Below are 25,084 nucleotides of genomic sequence, written 5' to 3'. Positions count from 1 at the left end.
TCTGTGACATCAGTGCTCCTGGATATCGATGCTCCTTAAGGTCTTAGATTAGATTTGTTCTGGCAGCCAGCTACTTAAGTGGCAGTGGAAGTTTTCTTCATCACTCAAATTACGAGTAAATTTGACTGTAATTTGGGGGTACAGTCTAGATGATGAAAGTGTCGGCATTGCAAACTATTCAAGGCAACAAGGCAAATCAGGTAGAAAATGAAACACAAGTGTAAAACAATAAGATAGACTTAAAATTTCATTGGCAAACAAATTCCAGCTTAAAACTTGATACAAAAAGATGACACCAAAGCTCCCGAATGACGTTTGTTTTCTTCTAAAATCATGATATTGCTGAATTTTGCCATTTAGTAGCTAGTTCCAAGAAGGAATGCCATAGAACCATTGCAGAAATATGTTCCCTTATAACCACACAGCATTGATAAAGTAAAATATTCTTTAGATTTCATGGGTGTCTCTTTTTATGCTGTTCATTCAACCCACACCAGTTTGAGAGTCCATGCCCATTTGCAGGGCATCTCACTGTAGGTTAGTGGAGGCAAAGACACTGCTATTCCCTGTTCCCCCGTTGACAACCACGGCAGCGACTTCTCCCATCCAACCAGGTACACCTAAAAGAGGAAAGAGGTGGCTGTAAATAGTTACAAGTCAAATATATGGCATTTAAGTTTCATTTTAGTACAATGCTAAAATGGTGAGAGAACATTATCCTAAACACTTTTACAAACCACAGATTTGCAAGTTACAATACGGTATCAGAAAGCAACAGAGGGGCACAGTTGGCTGATCTGCATCAAAGGAATAGACTAAACCAATATTTGCCTTGTTGCATCAAATTTAAAGACAGAGAACATTCAGGGGAACCAGCATAGTCCCACTGCTGATTAGCATAGCCAATAGGTTTTACTTTCATTACATTACAAAGAGGCAGGCAGCACAGAAACACAAGACAAATAACTGCATGTGAACATGCCTGTTTGCATGTGTTAGCACATTACAGGCAGACCTACTGTCTTTGCCAATGCTTGATTAACCTTCAATGTCTTTTCCCTTCAAATAGATAGATATGATTTCAAATATTTCATTTAGTAATATATTTCATGGACAGGGCCAACTAACTACTTTGCTGCGAAGAGATATAGCGGCCACATTAAAAAAGGATATAATAAAAGGCATGAGGAGCTGATGGCTGCTTTCTATCTCTTAATTCCTTACCACAAGTTTTCTGACCCCTCAAGGTAATAGTGACAGAAATGCTGCTATAACTGCATAACCACAGTATTCGCATATGTGATCATTTAAAAGCCCCCTCGCCCTGCACTGCATGAACTTAAGACAGGATTCCTGTCTATAAGCTGAAGAAATACCTTCACCGTGGGCTGAAGCTAGGAAAACTGCTGGCAAAGAATAGGCCATGTATACAATGGACAAAAAAAGCATATAAGACCAGGGGCTGCTCTTAAATAACATTACTACTCCAGGCTGGATTGATCTCGCAAGGTACCAGTGACCATTCCAATCATGCAGCGTTTGTCCAATTGGAAGAGACGCAAGACGCTAGGTCTTACAATGGGATTCTGGCCAACGCCAACAGATTCCATAGCTCGCCTCCCAAGTCAGGGGCATGCAGTAGCATATATGCTTTCAATATAAGGCATGGTGACTGTCAATGTGGAAAGACAGTGCATTGCTCTTCATACAGACAGTGTGCATGCGCAGTACAACTGTTTATCATGGGAGCGGCAAACTTCATCTACAGGCGGGATTACTGTACTGAGCAAGCACCTAAGAGATTTGTGTGTTCAAAGCAAGCTTTTCAAGCAGTTGGAGTGGCTTAGGCTTCACAAGTGACAGCTGCTTGCAAGATCCGAGAACGTCTTTCGGTGGCTGTGCTGTCCAAGGCAGCCATTACTGACAAAGCATGAGTTGCCTTCTCTATTGAAAGGACGGATGAGATAAAGAATCAAGTGTGGTGTAGCAGAATGTACTTTTCAGATGTAAAAACAGTGCCTCAATTATTTTAATGTAGGGAGAAAAATACGCCTAAAAGCCAATAGAAAGCAGGTCAAACTCAAATTCTCCAGTGGGCTCATCCAAAATTCGGCTAACAAGGTGTTTAGTCAATAACTGGTGATTTCTGAGCTAAAGAGGCAATAGATGAAGGGGGCAGACCCAAAATACCATGCACCAGGCATACAATAAATAAATACAATCTTGTTAGCATAAATGACGCAAGTGCTGTTACATATCAAGCTTAAATGTAGAAACAGGTACTAGGTAATATAGATTGTCCATAACAATACATTCATTACAATGAAAGGGTGTGTAATAACCACAAAAATACACCTGGGGGCATATTTATGAGCCCCTTTGTATTGCTCTTGCACCATGCAACATGGTGCAAGAGTGTTGCAAAAGAAAAATGAGATTTATGAAGCCATGCAAGGCAACCTTCCGTGGCCCTGTGTGGCTTCATAAAACTCATGTAATGTAATGCAGCACAAATTGCTGAGTTGCATTACTCTTCGCCAGGGAGGTGTTTCCATGGGTATTGCGTGGGTGTTTCCACGAAAGATCCATGGATTTTGACGCATTCCCAGATTTACAAGAACTGGTAATCCTGGAAAGGAACCAAAAATATACGCCGCTTCCCCAGGAGAGGTGACAAGGAGAAATATCTATATTTCTCCTTGTTTTTTCCTCTATGTGGGCTGAAAGAGGAAACATCCTCTTAAAATTGTTTTTGTGCAGGAAGTTGCTCCTTCCTGCACAAAAACAATCTTGCATGCAGCAGAGGTACCTTTGCACCATGGGTGCAAGGGTGCCTGTGTTGGTGCTAGGCAGTCCACTGTAGGCCAGCGCAGGGGAAAGGACAGGAATGTGCCGCTGCGCCACTTTTTCATAAATATGGCCCCTATTCTTTTACCTCCAGTCTTCCCAGGCCAGTGGCTTCATCACAATGATACATTGATAATTTTATATAGAGCAAACTAGACCCTAGACATCGGGTATCAGAGCGCTTTACATGAGCACCAGTTTCGTTACAAATGGACACATTCGTTTTTGCTAGGCACGGAAGATTGAGTGGTTTGCCAGAATCACAGGATGTTGAGTGTCGTTGCCGAGACTCGAACCCGGTTCCTCAGCTTCGAGGTCGACTGCTCTAGCTGTAAGGCTACATCCTCTCCCCTAATTCTTCAAGTTAGGCAGGCTAAAGGGTAAAGTTTCCGTCCGTAATTGCCATGTTGCTCCTCGTTTCATGATTCTGGTCAACAAGGATGTTCTCAAATACAGGATACTCGTGACCCAATTGCCCTGTCAGATATTGTCTGTGTTTTCACATGTTGATCGACATGGTTCCAGATTCGGCCAAGCTGTACTCTGTACTCCTTTAACCATGAGTAATCCCTGTTCACACAATCAGGCCATGACTTGACTAACGATTGGTGGCAGCATATCTACATTTGTGGACAACAGGCCTTTTTCTGCATCTCACATTGGGAAGCTTGTTTACTGGCTCTCAATGGATCATCCCATAACTGGGTCTTACGCTTGCCCTTGAGTGTAAGAGGTGTGTGAGGTTCTGTTTGGAAAGATTGGTCGCGCTATACTGCCTATGTGCAGTTCTAAAGGGTGCTTCCCAGTTTTAGGGATAGTCGGAGGTCTGCAGGCACTTTCCTGCATATCCCCCTATACTGCTTGTGTCTAGTTTAGCTTCACATGTCCTTCAATTTGAGTTGAAAGGTTTCTCTGTCTTCACCTTCTCTAGGCTAACCCAGTTCTCATAGGTCAGCTGGTGGTGTGAGAGATAAGACTAAATCAAACATGGGGTATCCCATGCCTGTCTGGAGAAAATCCTCTCTCACCTGGAAGCCAAGTCAATAAAGAAAAAAAAGGAAGCATTTTCTTTTTGCAAGACCCTAACCCACTCTAGTAGTGGGATGCGTAATCATCGAGTCTCATCCTGGGCCCTAAAAACCAGGATGGGCTTAACCATATTCCAGGGAGAACTTTTGATATTTCCGTGACCTGGATACAGTGAAATTATAAAAAAGAATCAAACAGACCAAGGTTTTCCTTTTTATGGCCTGATGGGTATAGGTTAAAACGTATCTTGAAGGGTGTTTAGAAAATAATGGCCCTATGACCCTAAAATAACTGTCAACATGTTTTAGCCTAGGTTTTATTATAAAAAAATGTAAATGAATGTAGTACCAGGGCAAGCAAATTTGCAAACTCCTACCGAAAACCCTGGACCTGAGACGTGGTAGAATACGGGCTGAAACATGTTGATGGTTATTTTAGGGTCATAGGACGCTTATATCCTAAACTCCACCTCAAGTTAAGTTTGAATCTATACTCAGAGGTCTCCCCCTCCCTCACCGTTGGCAGGGCTATTTTGAGCCCCTTATCTGCTGATTGTTTAAGTCAGAGATGAGACATCTGTCCAGGTGCATGGCCAATGCCACACATCTTTACAGTGAGATGAACTGCTAGCTCCACCCACAAACTCCCTGGCCTTTTCTGCCCAACTGAAACTACAATAAACAACAGAAAAAACTGACGTGTACGTATGAGCTGCATGTGAACCCCTAAGGAGATTAAGGGAACTGAGATAAATCTATATTTTGATATAACATGAGTGTGAAAAAGATTACCACGTGATTAGCATGCTTGTGGTAACCACATCATTTTGTTTAACTGCAATGTAACGCAATATGTGGCACATTTAAAAATGAAACAAAGGCATTGATGTGTCAATGGGAAAATGTGAAATAATGCAATATATACTGAAGGTACAGTCTGAAGAATCATTGTATCCACTTCATAGCCCAGAAACATGGGTCAACTAAAAGCTACGCCCCGCTTAAAGTAATATCCTTCTGAGCCTGCGGAAGGGGATCATCAATATTGAAGAGAACATGGGCTCAGAAGGGTCATATGCTTAGTTACTGACAAAAGCTTACATACACCATTAAATGGATGTCTGAGGCCATTTGTGGCAAATCTGGTATCCAAAGGGCTGCCAACGTCAATACGAACACGCTCATCTTCAAATGCACACAAGAAAGGTACACATGGCTACTTCAATAGCTGAAAGGGGAAGTAAAATGATGTATAATGTTATATGGGTCCTTCACCAGTTACTGCTCTAGGTTGAATCACATATATCACAAGTCTACATATGTGAGCGCAACTGGTGCTATGCACTTGGGAACTTTCAAGCAGTCGCAACCCAAAAGGAAGTGGGGCAAATTATCACTGGTTTCCTAACATCATACACCTTAGATCGTTTCAATGTTTCATTTGAACTTTGAAGTGAAAACACACATCCTCAAAATCTAGGGATCCTAAAGAATTGTATTTACAAAGTTCCAACTTGGGGACAGATTTTTTTTCACGCAACGCAGCACCTTCCTGAACTGCATGAAAGGGAGAAGGCAGGAATAAGTCATATCTATAAAGATGTGGCGCATTTATGTCCTCTCCTTGCGCTGGCACACTCAGTGCAGCCTAACCCCACCGTAGACACCCTTGCAACTTGGTGCAAGGGTGCCTGCTTTACATGCAGGATTATTACGCAGCAAGTTGCACTTTCCTGCACAAAAACAATCCTCAGAGGCAATTTGCTCTTTATAAGTGTACTGCAGAATGTAGTACACTTAGAGGACAGAAGGAGAAAAAGATATTTCTCCTCGCTGTGCCTCTGGTTGCAAGGTGTACAATTCCGATGCATTTCCAAGTTTATCGGTGTTGATACATCTGGGCATGCGTCAGAATGCATGAGTAGATGCGTGGGAACATCCATGCTCCACCCATGTAGGACATTCACCACGCAATGTAACGCAAGGCAGTCACTTGCGCTGCCTTGGTTACCCCAGATTTTCCACTCCACGCTGGGTGGCCTTGCGTGGCTTGGTAAATCTAATTCTAGGTTTTTCATCACCCTACGTCACCTCGCATGGCGCAAGGGCAACTCGGTCAATTTGTTCATTGATTTTTTATTTATCCATAATGAATCTCAGACTCCTCAGTCACTTTTGTTCACGAAATTACTTTGATATTTCCCTTGTCCTCAACATTAGTCTGGACCTGTTCGGATGACTTATATGTGCCGCACCATATTGACCTTATATAAAAGAAGATGGAAATGTTTTTCAAGACCACAACATTGCCTTTGGGCCACCAGTAGCTTTAGAGAGCATTCAAGCATATGGCCTGCATGAAAAATGTCAAAAAATATGCAGTAATTGATAAAGAATCCTTAATATTCTAGTGGGGATTACAGCATTTTTGTGGGGCATTGAGTATACCGCACCCAAAAATAATAAGCTACCTTTTACCACAAGAGGAGCTGGCTGATAGACTCCAAGGATAGTAAAGGAGCAGCAGTGACATACCTCTGTGTATAGATTGTAGTATGTGCAGGGGAGTGCAGAATGTTACAACAGCTTTCTTGTTGAGATTACCTATGAAGGATAAAGCAGAAGATATCGGAGAGAAACTTTAGAGAGAGAGAAGAGTTTGTGATTAGTTATGTCAGGACTATTCTGAGGGAGCTCTGACTCTGTAGTAGTTTGAAACTGGTATCAAGGTTGATGAGGTTTTGAGTGTGTGACAGTGGGTTGGCCTAGGAGGCGATTTATGGAAGAATAGAGAAACCATGGCCCAATGTGACAGATATCCAGATTCTTCATTCACACTCGCTTCTTTCCCTCTCACACTTCACTTCTTTTGTCTTCTGGTAAGGATTATCACCCTTGGAAAAGCGGGCTATAGTATTGTCTTTGGCTACTTTTTCTTTATTACGAACTGCGAGCAATATGGATTTATTCTTCCTTTTCAACAGAAGCTCTGCTCCACTCATCTGTGTAGACTCATTGATGTCTTTACTGGGCTCCAAAGGTTGTGCTGACACCACTCACTAAGACATTGAGCTTCTCCAGTAATTGCTATTGAGGAAACTGACAGCATAAGCACAGTGCATCACCTTGAGCGGCTAAGTGATCCTGTCTGCGCTCGATGATACTTTCACTGCAGAAGGAGATGTCCTCCGGTGCAGCTAGGCCTGGATACTCTGTCCCCCATCCCTCAATGGCCCCTATGCTGATGCCATACTTACACTATTGACAATATCAGAATGTACTCTCTTGGATGAACTGCCAGCAAACTGCTAGTTTTACGCGCTTAAGAGAAGCTGAAAAGCAAGACGGGAGACACGTTATCTAGCTTCCTTGCAGCTCTGAGCTCAGTCACTCCTCTGTTCAGCCCTATTCATGCAGGGAAATAGTGATGTCTTCGTATTGTATACTCAATGCACGCACATTCCAGGGCTGTAAGAAGATTAGGTATCATGCTGCCCTAATGTGCTCCAAGACTGCCATATCCCACCACCTATCAAAGGGAACAGTTGGGTTGGGTACAGAGCTGGGTGTATAGATGTCATGTTCTGTAGCCCGCTCTTACTTACTCATGCAGGACTTGTGCGTAGGTGCGTGCTCCAAGCTTTCAGGCTATACAGGCCTTCAGAAGCAGGAAAAACTGTTTCTACACATGGAGTGGGAGTGGCACCAGGTGACAGACTTCACATCCCCAATGGTTGTGCAATGTGAGCCACAAGAGTTCTGTCAAGGAAACCTACAAACCCCATAACACCACAGGACTCTCATAAGACTTGCAAATTAACGCAACCATTTTGAACCCCTCGAGAGTATGAGCTCCTCATTGTCCAAGGCATCTTTGCTAGGCACTAGAGATACCTAGTTGCTGCCTTTAGATTCCTGTAGCCAGAGTTTTAAAACTTTGCAGATTCTTGTTCTTCTTGGAAGGCAACGATGCAGAGAACCATTCAGAAAATACTTGTATATGTGAATGTAGGGTCTTTTACATAGGGATTGGAGGGTGGTTTATCAGGTGGCGGAGATCATAACCTCAGCCACCACGGTGGATGACTGCCTCCCTTGTTTAGAGATATCTGCTAGACTGGTGAAGACCTCTATGCCTTCAGAGGAGCCACCAACAAACACATTGGAAAAGGAATGTCATTTTTGATCAGGCCAAGATGGGAAAGTGATTGCTTATTATCAGGCGAACTCTATAAAACTAATGTGCATTTATTATGTTGCAGTTGGTGAACTTGATGCTTTGAATATATAGCTCAAATTGAGAGTATGCTTTTATAACAGAAGAAATATCACTTTAGTGAGCAGTGTACAATAACAGTGAATACGCCTCGAATATATTTCATGGATGGTACGTGTCTTTCAGCATTAGGAAGGTGTAATTTCTCCAGATGCTAGAGAGTTGGAGACACAGAGATTGTTTAAAGGAGTGTCAGAAATACAATACTAGGAATCAGGTGCCATAGCAAAAATTATAAATTCACTAAATACTTCCTCTTGTCTTTAGATATCAACACTCCTCCTGCTGAAGACAGTGTCCAAGTGTGTGACCATCAAAAGTGTCGATTTCCAGTAAATCTATTTCTCTCTTTTATCTAATCCACTCTCCTCGGGTATACTTCTTACCTGGGTATACTTCTAACTACCATATTAGTCAGAGTATGTGTGGCACTGGGCTTGGAGAAGAGTGACACACACTTCACTCCTGCTGGTTGTAGACTACAAAGTTGGTGCACTCTGACGGAAGGAGAGTTAGTTTCTAAAGAAGAAGGGTGGGGAGAGGGCGAGTGGAGAGACTTCCTTGCGAAAATCTAAAAATAAATTTTGAAAGAACAAATTAGGGCCTAACTCACCAAGATATACATTTAACAGGTCATCAGGGTCCCTGTTGAGTTTTTCTGCATTTGGTTCAGAACCCTAAAGACCCTCTGAAAGGCCATCTTAAGGACAACGCCATTCCTAAGTCTACCTAGCTCCCACATGCAATTATCATACAAGAGAAACGGAAGGAGGATTGAGAAATGAGGTGATAATTTAACAGGGAGAGAGGCAGGGAAATTTAGTCAAGTGAGAAAGTGCAAAAGCTTTCGCTGCTCCTGTTTCAAACTATTTCATAGAGGAAAATGTTACTGAATCAATAGTTATTGAAGATCTATACCCAAGTGGTATTAAAGAACCAGCTGTTGGTACTGAAACCACAAACCTTTTGAAAAGAAAAGAAGGAATAAACTGATTCCTGGGAACATAGAAAAAGTTGGAGCTAAGGAGATTTACTTCACATAATAGATAACTGGGAAAAGGAGTAGTGTTGCAGCTGTCTTTGACAGAATAAGCCCACATCTTAATCAATGAAAACAGATTGAGAAAGAGGCTGGGACAAAAGGTGCAAGAGCAAATCCAGAAGGCAAAGATGTTATTTAGAAAATACCTATGAGAGTGCAACACACTCCCAAGTTCTGCCAGAAGTATCCTTAGCAAAACACATATTTCCCGCTCTGACTATTCAAAGGTGTAATCAGTGGAACGACTTCTAGGTCTAATTGTGCTGAAAGATCATCAGCAGGAGTGTCCTCAGAATTAGAATCTGTCTCGGAAAGGAAAAGAAAGAGAAGTATTGATTTGCTACGGATTCATATATTAAATAATTGTCCTCTTCTAGTTTTAGGGACTATGAGGATTGCATTGCGCAATCATATTCTAAGGCGCCACCGGGCCAACGTGGAAACACATAATATTTAAGACAAAAAAGGAACTTCTACACAATATTACTGAAGTCCAGCAAACTAAACAGATGCAGGAAATGACTGAAAAAGATTGAGTAAAATTAAAAGACAGCGAGAAGAACTAGGAAACAATTTAGACTTTTTCTTAAAGGAATTTTGCTGTGGAGCAGACGATTAATAGTTAGAAAGGCATTGTCAGATAAGAATGAGAGGCATCGGTTTTAGCTTGAAGAAGCTCGTGAGAAGAGTGAAGACTTCGAAAACTGTGGCACTTTTTGGGGGTAATGGAAGGGTCATACACTAATATTAAAATGCAAAGTTTTTGTGAGTAATTACATTAAAAAAACAATGCTTCTTGGTCTTATAGAACAGAGAGAGAGAACGTTATCCAAGGTGCACTGAATAACATTTCATAAAACAGAGGAAAAGGGTCCCTGCTCATACCATCATCGCCTCGTTCCAAGATTCCAGAATAAAAAAGAAAGTTCAGGAGAAACCCTGTGCAATGAAATCATTGAAAATCTCAACCGGGTACTAGTTGGGAGTTTTTCCAAAGAAAGGAAGATGTGCAATCTGATCTATGCTCTGAAGGTTGCTGGGGTCAGGTTAAAATAATTCAGCAGTCTAGGCTAAAAGAGTTATTGAAAGAAGAAACTGTTTTGATTGAGGAAGCAGAAGAAATTCAGGCCTTCGTACATAAGATTAGTTCAAAATAATGAAAATGATTGTGCTTCAAGTTCATAGACAAAACAGCAGATAGGTAGGTTGAAATCATTAAAGTACAGAAAAAATGCCCCAGAAGGGATGCTAATGGAGGGTAGGGGATAACGTAAGAATGAATATTAACAAAAAATATGGGAAATATTGCACTTCAGTTCTCAGTTTATAAATATTATCGGTGTGCTATTAAAGTTGGCGGGGGAATATATGTAGGGCTCAACCCAAGCAAAAGCGCAAAGAGGAGTAAGGAGCACAATTGTGGTGTCTGCTGATAGGAGGTAAGATACTGGGGTATGAAAAGATAAAAGAAAGAGAAAAAATGTATTTGGGAAAGAAATTTAGTAAGCAAGTACAAATGAATTTAAGTGTATTATCTCTAAAATTATATAGCAACCATGAAAACATTCTCTATTACTGTGACTTGGTTTTAAACCAGAGGGAGTGACTGATTTGACTTTTTGGACAAACTAAAGCGGATGCAAGAAACTACCAGACCTGTTAAGCGGACTATCTTGCATCATTAGGAAGAATCACCACATAACTTAAGTGGACCTCACTAAATTCTACTGGTAAATGGATGCAGGCTGCAATCAAGGGCCAACTGTATAAAACAGTTACCTATTATGGTCCATATTCTATGGTTTGTGACACTTTAAGAGCTAATATTGGAGTTTGCCGTGCCCGCACTGTAATAATTATACGGGGGTATTACAATATACTCACACTATAGCATGGGCGCTCTATACCTGCCTTCAAGACAACCCTTCATAAAAAAATTGCCAATATGTGGGAACTGCCAAACAGCTATGGACAGGTAGGTATATAAAGAACAGCTCATCAGAAAGTAGTCACCTAAGCCCCCTTTAGTAAAAAGTATAACAGTCAGCTTACATTGATTTTTTCTTGGTCTTAGATTCAGTAAGCTACATAGATTTGGGTATTGTATCTCAAAATTATTGGATCAATCACCCATTTATATGGCCTGAAAAATTATTTCAACAGTTCCATTTCCTCGGTGTAAGTAGTCTCGCTTGAGGGTGGATAAGTCAATATTGTTATGTGTCATACAATTGGTGACCTGGAGGCACTCTCTCAAAGCATTTTTTTAAATATCTGGATGGGCCTCATTACCATATATTTCTTTGGATGCCTTGAAAGCATGTTTCAGAAACACTCTGATTTCACTGAAAACAAGAAAAAACAAGAACATGAAAAATCAATGCTAGAACAATAGTCTTCATTGGCCTGCACTAGTTTGATATAGAGTCCTCTTCTAAATACTACATTTTGGCAAAGCTGTGCAGCCCTGTGAAAGGTGACCAACGGGTTTTTTGCAGTGGTTATTTAAAATAATATTTCACAGGATTCCTCAGAAACTAAAAGAAGAGAGCAGGCCAGATACAGTGTGCAACTATTTCATCTTGCAAAATTAATAAAAATGAAGAGGGGAGCGTGGTGTGTCATTTGATGTCCTTCAAGCTCAGATATTGTATTTGTGTGTAGTACTAGTGCCCGAGGGTGGCAGGCAAACATTTTCAAATATAAACAAAGTGGTTCTGTTCAGGTGGTCGCTCTAGCCTTGGCCCCATCCATGGTAGAAATTGTGGACTACAAAAGCTCCTGATGTTTCTAATGCACCCGATACTCACCATTCATAGGTTTGAGAAGGTGTAAATCTGTCCCCAGGGGAAAAGGATGGAGGCAAGATCAGCGAGGAGGTTAGGAAAAGAAATGGCACCATGTAGGAATGGTAGCCTTATGAATGAAAGAAAAGAAAAGCCTTACGGCTAGCGCTGCCGACTTTGGAACTGGAGAACCAGATACGAGCCTCGGCGTGGGCTCAACATCCTGTGATTCTGGGCAAATCTCTTAATCCCCCCATGCCTACCAAAAATGAATGTGTCCTTGTGTAACATAACTGATGCTCATGTAAAGCGCTCCAATACCTTCAGGCCGAGTTCGCGCTATATAAAACCTTCCCAAAAAAAAAATGGAAATGTCTAGCCCTAGAATGCAAGGTCCATCTGGGATTACCAAGTACTGGTTAGTGAAAATGACCTCAGCTTCATTTTCAATAGTGGCACTCGCTATTTGGCTTCAGCATCTTAAGCTGAAGCGCATGTGTTGCTTCAAAAGTAAAGCGACAGAAAAAACTTTTTTTTCCTATTTCTTTACTTTTGAAGCAATCGCGGCACCCGCGCTTCAGCTTAAGATGTTTAAGGCTAAAGTGTGGGTGCCACGATTACAGCAAAAGTAAGCAAACAGAAAGAAAAATGGCAGCCGCACTCTTTTTCCCCTATTTATTTACTTTTGTTACAATGGCGGTACCCGCGCTTTAGCGTTAAACATCTTAAGCTAAAGCGCAGATGCCCAGATTGCTTTAAAAGTAAATAATTAGAAAATCATGTTTTCCCCATTTCTTTACTTTTTAAGCAAATGCGGAACCCGCACTTTAGTTTAACATGTTTAAAGATAAAGCGCGGGCGCTGCCATTTGTACAGCAGCTCTTAATAAAGAGACGGATTCCTTTTGCCTTGGAACAGGGCAGAGCCATGAGGCTAAATAAACAGTAAATAAACAGAAAAGACATGTGGCCGTGTTTGGCGCCGCATTTAACAAATAAAAAGCGCAGCTGCCATCACATTAGCAGAAGGTGCTGCACAAGGTACATACATTTTTTTGCAATGCAATAGATCTCAAATTTAAATGTTTTTAGAAACAAACAATGTCTTGAATCCCACCCAGACAGGATTTCCCTCTAAATACAGCACAAAAACCATCCTCTTGGCAGTTGTGCAGGAAGCAAAAATGCTGCTTGATCGAGGAGGTATGGCTGTCATCATACTCCTCGACCTTAGGGCAGCATTTGGTATGGTGAACCATTACATCCTCATCAAAAGAACCACCAGTGCAGAAAAAATAGGACTTGCATTGAAATGGCTACTTTGTTTCCTGAAAAACAGGAACTTTAAAGTCTTTGATAGATCCTGCCTCATCAGTTATTTTCCCTTTGTAGTGTGGAGCACCTCAGGGCTTGTCACTGAGTCTGATGTTTTTTAAGACATACATGCGCCCCGTTGGCAGATATGGTATTATCATACAGTATTTCCATTGTATCATATGCCAATAACACTCAACTGGTGTTCTTCCTCACTCCTGGACTTGATTTGATTGATCTTGTTTAAAATTTTGTGAAGCATGACATTTGCCCATGGGTGTCTTGGCGCTGCCTTTTCTTGAAGGAGAGAGAGCTGTCCCCACTGTCTACCTGGTGTCTAACCTATAGGGGAGAGGTGAACAGCCAGGTATTTACCAATTTTCTGAAGGCAAGGAAATTGGGCTGGTGACTCTGATGCCATGGCATCTGATTCCAGAGATGAGAAGTAACATGAGAGAAAATTCTGCTACCTTATGAGGCTTTGTGAATTAACACCATTGACACTTTTCTGACTGTGGTTGATAGAAGTGGTTTGCTGGGGGGTTGCACCAGGAGATTTTGTGTTTTAGGAAAGCAGGCCCCGAGATATTGAGCGTTTTGTGTGCTATACAGAGAGCTTTAAATGCTACTCTTTTTTTAATATATACAGAACTAATACAGTTCTTTCATGGCTTTAGATACTGGTTCAAATTTCTTAATGTTTAGCAGGAGTAGGACTGCGGTATTTTGCAGTCTTTGAAGCTTTTTGAAAATGCTCTGTAGTACACAAGCATAAAGGGTGTTACAATGGCCTAGTTTCAATAAAGCCAGCGAGGTGACAACTGATTTCTGTAAATCAAAAGGTAGAAATGAAAGAATTTTCCTTAGAATTTTTAACACAAGGAAACAAGAAGATTGAGTTGGTTAGTCTGATCTCTGAAAGAAAGATTAGAGTCGATTATGATTCCTAGCTTTTGATACTGGGATGGGGAGTGCCCCAAGGGACTGCGGCCAGTAGACATTATTCCAAAAGGAGGTGTCTCGACCAAAGAGGAGCACCTCTGCCTTCTAAGACTTTAGTTTAAGACCATGGGAGCTCATCCAGTTGACTATTGCACTCATGCATGTATTGAAATGGGAGGCCACCTCATCTAGGTTGCTATCCATGGACACCACAATCTGGGTGTCGTCATCATAAGACAGTGGAAGAAACGTGTGATCTAATCAAATTCAGAAAGGAGGGGGGGGGGCAATATATATAATAAATAATGTGGGGCTTAATGAGGACCCTTGTGGAACGCCGCAAAGCAAGATATAAGGATCGGATCTGAACTCTCCCAAGTTGACTGTTGCTCCCTTCCATCTAGGAAGGAACTTAGCAGGTTAAAAGCTGAGCCTTGAATAACGCTCTTGGTGAACCATTGCTTCTGAAACACATGACTCACTCTGTCAAAGGCTGCGGATAGGTTCAAAAGGACCACTGTAGCCTTGCCCCCCTATCCATTATGTCCCTAATCTCCTCAGTGGCTGCTACCAGCGCTGTTTCAGTGCTAAGGGATTTCCCAAACCCAAACTGGGCTTTCCCCAGGGTGCTATTCTGGTCCAGGAATTCTGAGAGAGAGATGTTTTGTCTTTCTAGATTTTTTGGCGATCATAGGAAGCTGTGCAATGGGTTGGTAGTTTTTTTCTTCTAAGGGGTTGAGAGAGGCTTTTTTAATAAAGGCAGAATGGAGGCCTTTTTCCATTCTGTAGGGAAAACAGCTGGATTTCTGAATGTTATTGAGTAAATTAACTAATGAAGGCGTGATGAAATCAGCTACCTCTTGTAACACCTTTGTGCTCCGGATTTAGTTAAGCTAATTAGCTTGATCATAGGTTCTGCTGTGAAAGTGGGAAATTCACAGAGGGCTGGAGTGCTGGGGTCTACCGGCGCGGTACCTTGGGTTTGTGATTCAGTGCCCTTGCTCAGATTAAAATCATTATAGACAGCCTCAACCTTATTTCTAAAGCAAATTGGCTAACTTGTTGAGTAGGTGATGTTTTGGTTGCAGCAGGAGGAGTGGTTAAACTCTGTACTGTTTGAAACAGAAGAGTTTGTGGCAGACTTAATTTTCTGTTTCAGTTTTTTCCACGATTATCAGAATTTTGTAATCCTGGATAAGTCGTTTATATTTTGTTTTTTCGTCTGATGCGTTGTAGCTACTCCAGACCCTTTCTTGTGTGGCGACAGCGCTTTTTAAAGTCTCTGAGTTCAGGTGTAGTACCATGGGGCTGAAGGGGAAGATCTATGGTTAGTGATCTTAAGCGGAGCCAGTTTGTTTCCTGCCTCCTAAATCCAGGACTTGACCCCCAAGCCCCTTGATTGGGACCTTGTCTGGAGAGAGCAGCAAGTTGGATGGCCAAGTCCTGCCTCAAACTGAATGGGGATAACATTACGCTCCAGAATTAGGCAACAACAAACCCCCACCTGAACCTAGGTTGGATGGATTGCCTGGGCACCTCCCCTGCCCCTAACACGGTTATTAAACTTCTAGGGGTATGCCTGGACAAATCATTAGGTATGGAAGTCCAGGAAACCAAACTCTCTACCAGCTGTTATGGCATTCTCAGAATGCTTAGCAAAATATTACCCCTGCTCCCCTCCTTTCCAAAAAGCTTTTAGTCCAAGCATTCATTCTTTACCTTTTGGACTATGGGGATTCGCTATACCTGGGAGCACTTAAAGCTGTAATAAAAAACTGCAATTGACATTTTTAAAAAGGGATCGCAGCTACGAGATGTGACATTGTAAAGGGGACAGGGCTAGGCAGGGAGTGAAGTTATGGTATACCTAACAGAATGCTCAAATGCTCAAAACGAATCCTCTTCAAAGGATCAGGAATGGGTTGGGCTTACAGGATCTGGAACAATATAAAGATGATTACGGCACAGACATTTACGCGAACAATCAGCGGACATTAGAAATAAAAGGGAGAACCTGTTTCTCTTTTCACAGGCAAGTAGAGGGTTATACCAAAGGGGCGTGGGCTCCAGAAAAGACAAGGTAGTTGGTGAGACAACCCTGAACCATGAAAAGGACAGTGACACCCTGTTTCCCTTTTCACTTAGCCAATTGCAGGACCTTGACCATACCTTTTAAGAGACACCATGAGATACTTGTGTGAGGGAAAAAAGGACGCTTCCCAAATCAGCCAGCCCTCAGGGATACACTTACTGAAAGTAAGGTTTATATTGCCTGGAAAATGATCTAAAAGAGACTCTACATTCCCATAATTCAAGTAACAAAGATCCATGTTGAATCTTGCTTCCTTAGGCAAAGGTAACTCATTATTGGATCTCCCCGAAGTGTACTGACTTAATGAGTCCCCCAACTGCTACTCTGAGGATATAAGCTGGCCGTCTGGACCACAGAAAGTGTTCACCTTTAAGTTTTGTACCCAGAGACAAGAAGGTTGGCTGTTCCCACATACCTAGTTTACTATATTGCGGAGAAGTGGAGGACAGAAGAAGGTAGACTGCCCTGTGTACTGAAAACATTCCGTAACAGTTTGAAGAACCAATGCCCACCTGCTTGTGTTTCTCGCATGTAGATCACTACTTAAAGAATAGAGTGCTGCCAAGACTAAAGAAGCATGTTGGTCCTCATCCCAACACAAGACAACATCGATCATTAACTTTTGCCAGGAGTGAAAGAAAAGATCTAAAGATACAATCATGGTGAGCTGATTTGCAGCGCAGTTTCACAATGTGGCTTTGTTGAGCCAGCTACAACACAGGAATTCACCAAAAGCCTGAGATGTGCCATGGAAACCACTCCCTGAATGCAAACTTCAAATTGGAAAGGACTAAATACCTCCTCCCCCTTTCTTCATGCAAACTGCATGGTACCAAACAGTGGCGTACTGCGCCTGAAGGAACCATTTTACAGGAATTGCCACAATCTTCCAACATGCTGCATGCCACACCAAGAACTTGACTGCATGCACCACAAACACCAGTGGTCACAAAATGATTTTCCCTAATTCACTGAAGCAAATGCTGACTTTTAAATCCCCAACGTACCATAATAACCGTTCAATTGAAAAGTAAGATGCAATGACTGGGCATTGCCCTCTGGATGAGACAACACCAGCACAAGACAGTTAATGCAATTAAGTCTTCCTAACAGTTAGCACATTTGAAGGTAGGGTCCCAGATTAATCTCTGAAAGAATAATTCTCGTCTATTACAGTTTTGGAATAACCTTTGTCTATGAATAAATGTATGTGAAAGGGCTTATTGCCATCGAACCTACAGAAGGATGCCTGGGCATCTCAACACTCGCAGACAAACTCACCTGCATAGCAACGACATTCAGGAGGTGCGAAATGCCTATGGCAGTAGCCACAGACATCCTCAGACTCCTTGTGAAACTTACTGGCAGGTTCGTCGCAGCTGAGAGTTGACAAGGTAGTCTGGTGCCCCAGACCAGGGCGTCCCTGGCAATCACTGCAATACCTAGATGTGGCACATGGGACCTCAATGATGGCAGCTTGTGGAGCAGAAGCTGAACGTGCGGGCAAGTCAGTCAGGTCGGACCCAGTTGGACCCAGTTAGCTCCAGCAAGTGTTGAGAGTCTTCATTCAAATTGGTCAGGGAGGCCCAGACAGGAGGACAGGCATTGGGAGATTACCGTGCATGGAGCTGTGGGGAGGGGGAGTATAAACAGAGAATGGGACAGCCAACACCTGCTGGAAGGGAACTGCCATGAAAACACAGGGGAATTAAGCCTTCGTTTAAGGAAGGTGTGTCCAATGGATGTGTACAGATGGGCACATCAGAAGGGGGACTTCTGCTTAACTGCTGCTCTAGAGAAAAGACACACAACTGGATACCCCACCAAGGGAAATGCCTACATGACAGAACTTCACAACCCCACACAGTAGAAGACTCAGCACAAGGAAGAAGGGTTTGAAATCCTTGATTTTGTTTCAAGATATACCTAACTAGTTCCAGACTATTGAGATATGTGGATCCCATTAAAAGGAAACATAGAAAGAGTTGGGTCGAAATCCATGTTTAGGGACTTTGGTAAAGGGAAATATGAAGCATTATATTTTTATAAAAAAATCTTAGCATTCCAAAGAAAAATATAGGCTTAATTCGCGAAGTTATTTGTGCCCTTACAGCTAATATGCACATCACTGCATTTAAGGATGTTAATTCATTTTTATATTGCCAGAATGTGAATTTATAGCCATAATGCATTTAACTCCCACATAATATAACAGAATTATGGATGAATATCACATTGGAATACACCTGCTCACAGTGTATGGGAGTGAACAATTCTGAGTAGGAACAAGTTTAAAAAACACATGTAAACTCACAAGATTGTTGTTACTCACAGACGTTTGGAGACAGTTTCCATTCTCAAGGCCACGGGTAAATATGTATTCGGGGTGGTAAAGTTGAAGAAACAGCCACAAAATCGATAGGGACTTAAGCATATTTACGCATTCATAAAAAAATGCTCTAGATCAATATATTTAAAATTGTAACATAGGAGTGTAAACAAGCAAATCACAACCAAATCCACAAGTAGTTCTCGGAATCTGCGATTGTCACTGATTTCCAAATAGGACTTCTGGAATTCGTTAATTCTTATTTTATTCCACTATTAAACAATGCAACATTACAATACAAGAGAAACATAAAAATAAAAAGTTAATGAAACATACCAGTAAAGAGAACATGGAAGGCTCATACCGCCCGTTGTCTATGTTAAATGTGGACCAAAAAATACTCAGTCGTGCTTACGGCGAGATTAATGCAGTTTGTACCTCAATTGATACATCCAGATCAGTCTGGTTTTATTTCCCGCAGCAACACTCTAAATAATTTAAGGCACTTGGCCCATGTGTTGCATGCCCTCCACCTGGAAGATGATCCATACGCACTTGCCATTTTGGACATAGAACAGGCGTTCGATTCAGTTGGCTGGGACTATGTTTGGCAGATCCTCGCCGAGTTGGGTTTAGGAGACAACTTTATTAAATGGTTTGATTAGTGTACACGCATCCAGTGGCGAGGGTGTGTACTGGCCAGTATGTCTCAGCAGAGATACAGCTGCAGCTGGGCACCCGGCAATGATGCCTGTAGTCACCCCATGCTCTTCGCCATGGCAATGGAGCCGTTGGTGTACCATCTTAGGAGTGTCATGCAAGGATGAGGTATTCATGTAGGCGAGACCACCCATGTGGTGTCGCTGTATGCTGATGATGCGATGTTATACGTGCGTCAGCCTGACGTCTTGATCCCGGTCTTACTGAATGTCATGTGGGAATTTGGCGAATATCCTGGTCTATACATTAATAGCGCCAAGTCAGCCCTATTCCTGATCGGGCTGTTGTCGAAGCAGCCCTAAGAGCAACTGCCGAGGACAACCATACCATGGAAACTAGATACGGTCAAGTATCTGGGTGTATATGTGACTCAAAGAGAGCAGCAAACTTATGAGCTGAATCTGGGGATGGTGATTCAAGGTCTTCGTCCATCTATTGACTTCTGGCATTCGCAGCAGTGATCCCTCACGGGTAACATAGCCCTTGCTAAAATGATATTGTTACCCAGATGGGCGTATATGCTGCAGAGTGCTATGTATGAGGTCCCTCACAGTGTATTTAGGGAATTGGAAAGTCTCTTGACCCACGTATTATGGGCAACTAAATGCAGCAGAATTGGGTTGGAAAACCTGAAAAGGGAGTGGGGATAGGGAGGCCTGAAGGTCCAAGACTTGGAGCTGTACCACTTGGCAACCCAGCTACAGCATGCTGTCCATTGGTTTGACTTGGATAACATCCGGGAAAGGTCGTTACTGGTGGGAATGCATTAAGGATTTCGACTGGGCGAACTGTTGTTGCGGGGGTAGAGGGACCCCGAGTCTTTGTCCCATTTAATTTGACTTTTGTGTCGGATCTGGGAGCAGATGGTATGGAGGGTCTTGCGGCGTGCCCAGTTTGCTCCGCACTTAGATTTGTGGTTAGTGTGCTCTTTTGTTCTGATTGCGCGTGATATGTCAACAAACAAATGGAAAAAAGAGGAGTGCATAATGCTGTCTGATTTATATCGGAGTGATTGATTCATCATGCTTCAGGCTGCCATAGAGACATTTGCGCTTGGGCACAGACAATTTTTACAATATTCAAAGATAGTAGCAATGGCCCAACAACTATGGCTGACATTTCATCTACATTGGTTACAATTCTGTCCCAAGCTGGAAGCCATAGACATATAACACACTTTTACTGAGTGCTCAGGGCTGACCGCCAGGAGAAGCCACTCAGGTTGGAAGGAACATGGGAACAGGAGAGTGAGGTACCCTTGTCAAAAGGGGATTGGGTCAAACTTCACGAGGCAGTGCGAACAGTGTCTATAAACCCACGTTTTAAAACTGTTGCACTACAATGATGTACATTTAGCCCATCTGTCTCCACCACGGCTCTACACTATTTAACCTTGCAGATCCTCTGCATGCCTCCAGGTGTACGGGCATAGCAGTGTTTTAGGGCAGAAGTGCTGTCTCATATTAAGGAGGCTGCTGGGTGGGAGGTGTCAACCACAGACCAACAATGTCTGCTGGGCTGGGAGGTTGATAAATGAGGGCCCCCATCCCGGGTGGGAGGGACACAGATCCGGTGGAGGACGAAAAGTTGATCTCTATGCCCCTACTATGGGGATTCAAACTCCAAGTTGGACGACAGAGTCTCGCTCCCCACACTGGGGGGAAAATAAAGTTGATGCAACCAATATTATTATAGCCTTTAGTTAACATGTAGAACTTACGCGTGGCACTTAATGGTGAAGTGGGTGTGGGGAGTTTGCATGGGGAGTTATAGTTTCAATGCAGAAGAATTGATACGCTCAAGTGGATCAAGGACTGGGGCACAAATGTTTTACATTTGCTGATAACTGTGAACCAATAACAAGTGTACTGGATGGCCCTGGTGCTACGTTTATGTAAGTAATGTGGATGTATACTGATTACGCGGTGCGCCATCCCCCCCCAATGGTGATACATTATGTACATGAACATGACTGTTTTCTTTCGAGTCAAAACGTAAATAATAAAAAAAAGAACACAGAAAAATGAATATAACTAATACATATAGTAGAAAACTAACAGCTAACAGTTTCCACAAGGGCTGAAATCTATGGCAACAGTGTCAAAGTGCTGATCATAATAGTTCAATGAAATGAGACGTTAATACCTTTGTCCACTAGTTTGAACTGGAGGAACGAGTATGAGCAATCCAAGCCCAGCTAGCGTAAGCTTCGCAACTGCTACACTGAAAAGAATAGGGTTAACAATGTAGCAAATACCTGACCTGGTAATTTCTGGCCCAAAAACACTGGCCGCAGCCCTGTAAGCAGTTGCGTAGCCAGTGTGTCATGGGCCCTAGTGCAAGGAACAAAATGGAACCCAGGGCTGCTTCCTGAATTAGAAACCACAGCAATATTCAGAGTTCAGTGGACCCCTTAGGCCGCCAGTGATACTGCACCTGCTGCACCAAAAAAAAACAGGCCCTTGCCTAAAAGTGAACTGAAGACATCCGCACAACACAGCCCATGCCTGTACACCGTAGTAAGGCAGCCTCTCCAGGTCCTGAAATACCTGTCCCAGCCTATGATTGTGGCATTCGCTAAAGAGCATCCTCCCTTGGCATTGAGAATATAGCAAAGTATCAACAAAAATGGGGAAGAAGGTTATTCCCTGTGTCGGGCTACTCTTTTGAGCCTACCAGATAGCGCTGCTGTCTGGTTTGTTAAAGACAACTCTTTACTCTACTCTATGTCATTCTACCAAACTACTCCATTCTATGCAACTCCCTCTATGCCACTTTACCCCACTCTATTCTATGACACACTACTCCACTCTATGTCACTCCACGACAAATTACTCCACTATACGCCCACTCTAAGCAACACCCTCTACGCCAGTCCACTTTGCTCTACACCACTCTATGACTCCTTCCTCAGCTTTGACACTGTTCTCCACTCTGAATCACTCAACTCTACGTCCTTTCAGTCTATGACACTCTACTGCCTCCACAACACTGTACGCTATTCCATTACACACCACTCCTCTTCTCGCTACTCAATTCTACTGTATGCCACTCCACGCCACTCCATGCCACTCCATAACACTCCAATCCACTCTACTCTACTACACTTTACGACACTCCATTTCCCTACTAACATTTAGCCATGCTAAACAGCAGCCACTCTAGTGTACAACACTGCTAACACATATTGGTAAAGAAAATAGCTCCTGCATAGGCGAGACCAATTGGCTTTGCCAGTGCCTGTTTCACTTAGCTGGATTCTGGTGTGCGGATATTGGTCAAAATTGGGGTTCCAGTCCCTCAGTATCCTGTACATCTGGCGCATGAAAATCTGTATTACTCATAGTGGGGGACGAGGTGGGATGTTACACCATAAACTAGAATTATGCAGACTGGACTGGACTGGACAACCAGTTTCTTTGGGTAAACATGGGATTCCAAAAAGTGGCCAGTACCGGACAAGTGAAAAGCATGTAAAGAATGTTTGTTCCCATCAAACTACAGTTGGACAACTAGTGGTTTCAGGGGACACCATTTAGTAATCGTGTGAGACCAGATGCAAAGTCTACAACTTGGGTTACAAAGTTGCTACCAGAGATCAGCCGGTTTCAAGTACTGACCCATAAACTGGAATGAAAAGAAAGGTCTCTGTAAATACTATATAATCAATTTTCAACGGCCCATTGGCAATTAATTGATTCAAATCATCACTCCAAAGCAGATGGAGCAAACAACTATGATAGTCTCCAGAAAACTGTTGCATGGAACAAATATCACCACCCCTTGTTCTATCTGAAGGTTTTCCCCAAAAATTCACACAAAGTTAGTTAGACCTCAATTGAGATATTTAAAGAAATTATATCTGGAAATTGAAAAACTTGATTGCAGATTTTCGAAGGTCCAAAACAAATTAGATTGGAAGCGATCAGTCACTGTTTGGCTCCCAAGCTATACAACCTCTCTGAGTTTGACCCTAACGTTCACAATTTGAGATATTTATTGCCCAATCAGGAGTGTTTTGAGACCCCTGGGATACCAAAGTTGCTGATGCTGCTAAACCAAATTGGTATCAATGTCTCAGTCAACATTCAAACAGTGGGTGTTAAAATTTGATGAGGACATTGCATCCGCAAATATATTTCTCAAAGAGCCATTCTATGAATGGTTGACTAGGTGGGGACTGAATATTAATTGCTGTCATCAAACACGTGCCCAAAGTATCAAGCAATACAAAAGAAGATCCAGTAGACCAAGACTCCTCATGTATTCAGGAAACTAGACATTTCCTTGCCCACCTTGAATGTTATTTGCCCTAGTTGAAAGTTAGTCAAATAAAAATATCTTTGTGTAATATGACATTACTGCCCTAAGTGAAAGAGGAAGATAGGCAATATAAGCAATTTTGATAACACCAGTACACCCTACATTTCAGAGCAGCAAATTAGACTACTTCAACAACCTCTCCTTCCTTGCCTGTAAAAAGCGGGTTGAATTTCAAGAAACAATGTTCACTAGATAACCTACCAAAGAAAACCTAAGTGAAATTTTTTAGATAATTGAGAGCGACACCCTGGGATATTACTGCTCAACACTGGACCTTTAGGGACATTCAAAGAATAATCCACCACCTTGCCAAATTCTGATGCTAGGTTCATTAATAGCCAGTATAGCGGTTTCTTGATTGCTTTTGAAAACAACTACCTCATCTGGAAAAATTGCCAAACTATGCCTTACATAGAAAAGGAAACACATCAAGAAGCTTTGCAAATGATCAATTAATGGTTCAAGAGAGAGAGAGAGAGGGAGACAAAATGTATAATCACACGGACCAACAATGGTGTATTCCTCATTGAGTGCTCAATATTTCTGTTATCTTGCCGTTTACTTCCCTAGAGTCATCTTGATAAAATCACATAAATAGCTTGGCCAGAAGCCAGTGAGTCCCAACTGTTTTAACATCTGAGAAGGCTTCAATTATACTTAAATGCTTGGTCCATCTGCTAATTCTAGATCAAGAGAAGGAAGGGCTCAGCTTGCAAAACAATACTTAACCTCCTATTTTTTTACACACAAATCCTAAGCGTACAATCCAGAATAATACTGCTGAATTATTGACTTACTGTCCTCTATCTGTGGACAATCGTGCATTTTCCTGAACCAATACATTCAAAAGAATGTGGCATATTATTGCAGAGGTATTTGACAGGGACCCTAAATGCGAGTTGGGCTCCTTGGTAGCCAAAACACATTTGACACTGTAAGCTGTATGTTCATGTTGAGAGTGTTAGTACACTTTACTTTCGATCCTAGGCCACAGCCTTGATAAAAGTTATATTCCCTAACCTGATGGCCCTTTTCTGGACTAGGGAAGGAGGAGGGGGAAGGTTTGTTTAGCTGCTGGAAACTGGAGAGTGGGACAAGACAGACTTGTAAGCAGATACTGTTCCCTTTTGCCCTGTCTGTAGAATCTATTACTTGCCTGTTGACAGAACTTCCGTAGGGCTGTGTTCTAGTTGTGGGAAATAAGGAAGATATTGTGTCGCTTTTTGAAGATAATACTGGTTAAATAGAATGATCCTTGTCAATTATAACTACGCTTTGGAGGTAGTGGTATTTTGGGGCATTCTCAGGATAAAAGATAAACTGGAACAAATGGTTCTGCTCCCATGCAGTTCTATGGCAGTGGTTTGGCTGGAAACTAATCCGGTA

The 25,084-nt window shown here is 42.3% G+C and overlaps 1 protein-coding gene across 1 annotated transcript in view; it reads right to left on the bottom strand.

Moving 5' to 3' along the window:
- Positions 1 to 234: 234 nt before the first annotated feature.
- Positions 235 to 25,084, bottom strand: part of FUCA2 (alpha-L-fucosidase 2) — a 356,935-nt gene continuing 332,085 nt past the window's right edge. Inside the window, exon 7 of the mRNA XM_078648998.1 lies at positions 235 to 620. Within this exon, the coding sequence (XP_078505124.1) occupies positions 480 to 620 (141 nt within the window). The 3' untranslated portion in view covers positions 235 to 479. The remainder of the gene's footprint in view (positions 621 to 25,084) is intronic.

This window comes from Lissotriton helveticus, chromosome 6 (genome assembly GCF_964261635.1).
Source record: "Lissotriton helveticus chromosome 6, aLisHel1.1, whole genome shotgun sequence".
NCBI classification, from domain to species: domain Eukaryota; kingdom Metazoa; phylum Chordata; class Amphibia; order Caudata; family Salamandridae; genus Lissotriton; species Lissotriton helveticus.
Note: the sequence above shows the minus strand (reverse complement) of the source record. Positions and strands in the feature narration are given on the sequence as shown.